We start from the raw sequence: 3,003 nt of genomic DNA on the forward strand, positions 1-3,003 counted from the left end.
ACCTTATTTCATGGCACACATCACAACAACCACTGGTGAATCCATCATAAGAAAACAATCCAATCATAGGATCCTTTGTAATTTTACCATAACCCACATAAAAGGTTATTTCATATCAACTCATCAACATAACTACACAAATTTCCACAAGTCCATGATATAAACCACATGGTTTATGCATATCTATAATATAAATCACATGTATTTCCACAAAATACATGGCAAGAGGGATTTCCTTATAATGTGGCATTCAAAATACATAATTCCATCATCACCACTTATCACGACCATGCCATATTCATCAACATATATTTAATCATCATGAAACATAAATAGTTTCCACATACTTTCACCCTATACATGATTTCATCTATAAGTCCATGTTCAAGCATCCAAACATGTAACATATTCATAATAATAAAAAAAAATCTAACAATAAATCATTATTAAATTCACTAAACAATATTAAACATCATACAAAAATAACAATTAACAAGCTAAACCAATCTACGATGCATAGAGTCCCTAATCCCTATGGGCTAACCTAAAAGGTGCACCTTGTAAACTCAGTACGTTAGCTCATCTTTGCATCATTAATTCAACATATCTTGAGTACCCTACGTCATATAATTTGGGTTTAAGTCCATTCATTAACAATTCTCCATCAAAATTCACCTGACCATGAATCCATTCAACCATTATACGAATCCATTCAATCATTATAGAATTTGCAGCAATTACACACCATAAATCTAATTATTTTCCAAAGAGTTGAGAAACATGAGAAAATCTCATTATTTTCCATTGCAACTCCTCATTACATACACTCTCTCCGATTCTGTTCACGGTACAACTGATTCAAGATGCCACTGTACAGAACCTCAAATGATCTAAAACACTCCTCACAAACTCCTACCACATTTCCTAGTCTCAGCAGCCGTCTCCGATCTCTCAACCGCCGCTGCCGCTTGCCTCTTCTTCTTCTTCAGCCGCATCCGCTCACTCCTTGCGACGACCCTCTCCAGCTGCTCCACCCTTTGTGAGAGAGAGTTCATCAGCCGATTCTGCACCGCATTCCTCCCACATAGCTCTGTTACCAAACCCTTCAGTTTGTTATTCTCCTCCATCAGCTTCTCCATCATACTCAGCATCACACCACTGCTACTATCACAGCTCTTCCCATCTTGATTTGCGTGGGCCACATCACTTCCTTGGATTTCCATGGCATCATGGACTTCCCGAGTTGGGTCGTTCTCCACTGATTCCACCGGATTCTCCACTTGGGGAATTTCTTCTTCGGGTTTGCTTTCACATGGCTTCATATTAGCTTCTACTGGTGTTTCTTCTGTAGGATCTACAGAGCATTCCTCTCCTTCATTGCATTGCTTGTCTGCTTCAGCTACAGATTTGCAATTATCAAATGACTGGACACGATCCCCAGATATCTGTACAGATTCGACAAGATCATGCGCTTCTTTGAGGTGACTGACGCTGCCTATGGACAGATCTCCATCATCCTCTGTAGGTTCTGCAAGGAATTGAGTCTGTGGAATTTGACTGTTGGATTCGGATGGAATACCACAATTCTCTGAAGATTCAACAGGATCCTGCTCTTCTCGGGATTGATCAGCAGATCGGCAATTATCTATAGAATCAACAGACTCTTTCATTTCTGAGGTTTGATCAACAACAGCTTCCACCACAGAGTCGCAATTATCGGACGGCCCAACAAAATCTTGCATTTCTATGGTTAGATCATCAGCCACTGGGGCCACAGAATTGAAATTATCTGGCACTTCTGCAATATTTTGCATTTCTAAGGTTTGATCAATGGAATTAGTGGCAGTTTCGTGATTACCTAAAGAATCTGCTGAATCTGACATTTCTACGGCTTGATCTTTCTTCTCCGTGTCTGGGAGAGCGACTATCGCATCAACGGCTTCCTGCAAGACAATGACCTTGCGTATCACCGCCTTCCGGAATTCCCTCACACCTGAATCAACTCCTCGAACCGAATCCAACTGAAGAAGCAGAGACATCAGCATTTCATTCACTCTCAGCCGCTCCTTCGCATCTGAAAGGATGAGATCCTTCGCGTCCGCGATCCTCCGTTCGATCTCGCATGCTTCAGATCGTATCTTTACAATCTTTTTCACGTTCTTCCGTACCACGAAGCCCCGGAAGACCTTCTGGATCTTGACGGCCGAGGCCGATCTGGTTTTTTCCGATCCAACGAAATGAACAGGGATCGAGACGATCTTCGGGGCCGGCGAGGGCTTCGATCGCTGCTGCTGCTCCTCCTGATGGACGGGGATCGATCTAGGGCTTTGGGATGAGAAGCGAGGGTTTGAAGAGAAGCGGGGGCGAGTGGCATTGTAGTAATTTCTGAAGAAGGGGTTTTCCATTGCTGGGATTAGAAGAGATTGGGATTTTTCTTGAAAAGGAGACGATTTTTCTTTTGAGAGTGGATTTTGTTTTCTTCTGTGAATGAGCAAGGAATGCGTTTGGGATTTTATAGGCGGAAGGGGGTTTTCTGGAATCTTCTGTTGGAGATATTTTGGCGGGGAAGAAGAAACTCGGAATTTCTGGAAGTATGTGGAGGGTTCCAGGCTTCCATTTCATTCAAAAGGGAAAGAATTTTCGATACTCTGGCGGAGTATGTTTGATACGCTGGATCTTATGATGACATTGCACCCATTTCAGAAAATCAGTACCATTTCAACTCTAAAAAAAATACCATTAAAATTTCAAATCTGTAAAATTGTTTTAATCAATACAAGAAGCAGGCCACAAAAATATTTTGAACCAGACCGTCAGTTATTTACTGTTTATAATTCCGTGGTCCACATGATGATACAACCCATTTAGTTTTTTTTTGGTATTCATGGTGGATCGTTCATTTTTAATGGTTCAGATTTTATAAGAAAAAATAATTAATATGTTGAAAAGGAATGCCCGACATACAGGCTGTGGTGCCAATTGATGTAGATAATCAATTCTCCT

The 3,003-nt window shown here is 41.1% G+C and overlaps 1 protein-coding gene across 1 annotated transcript; it reads right to left on the reverse strand.

The window, feature by feature from the left end:
• Positions 1–771: 771 nt before the first annotated feature.
• Positions 772–2,498, reverse strand: LOC131239409 (BAG family molecular chaperone regulator 6-like). Its single transcript, XM_058237100.1, has one exon. It carries the CDS (start codon positions 2,403–2,405, stop codon positions 903–905), a length of 1,503 nt encoding a protein of 500 aa, XP_058093083.1. The 5' UTR covers positions 2,406–2,498; the 3' UTR covers positions 772–902.
• Positions 2,499–3,003: the final 505 nt, after the last annotated feature.

Source organism: Magnolia sinica, chromosome 3 (assembly GCF_029962835.1).
Source record: "Magnolia sinica isolate HGM2019 chromosome 3, MsV1, whole genome shotgun sequence".
Lineage (NCBI taxonomy): Eukaryota > Viridiplantae > Streptophyta > Magnoliopsida > Magnoliales > Magnoliaceae > Magnolia > Magnolia sinica.

Coding starts and splice junctions, on each gene's coding strand:
- LOC131239409 (XM_058237100.1), bottom strand. CDS start 2,405: ATGGAAAACCCCTTCTTCAGAAATTACTACAATGCCACTCGCCCCCGC.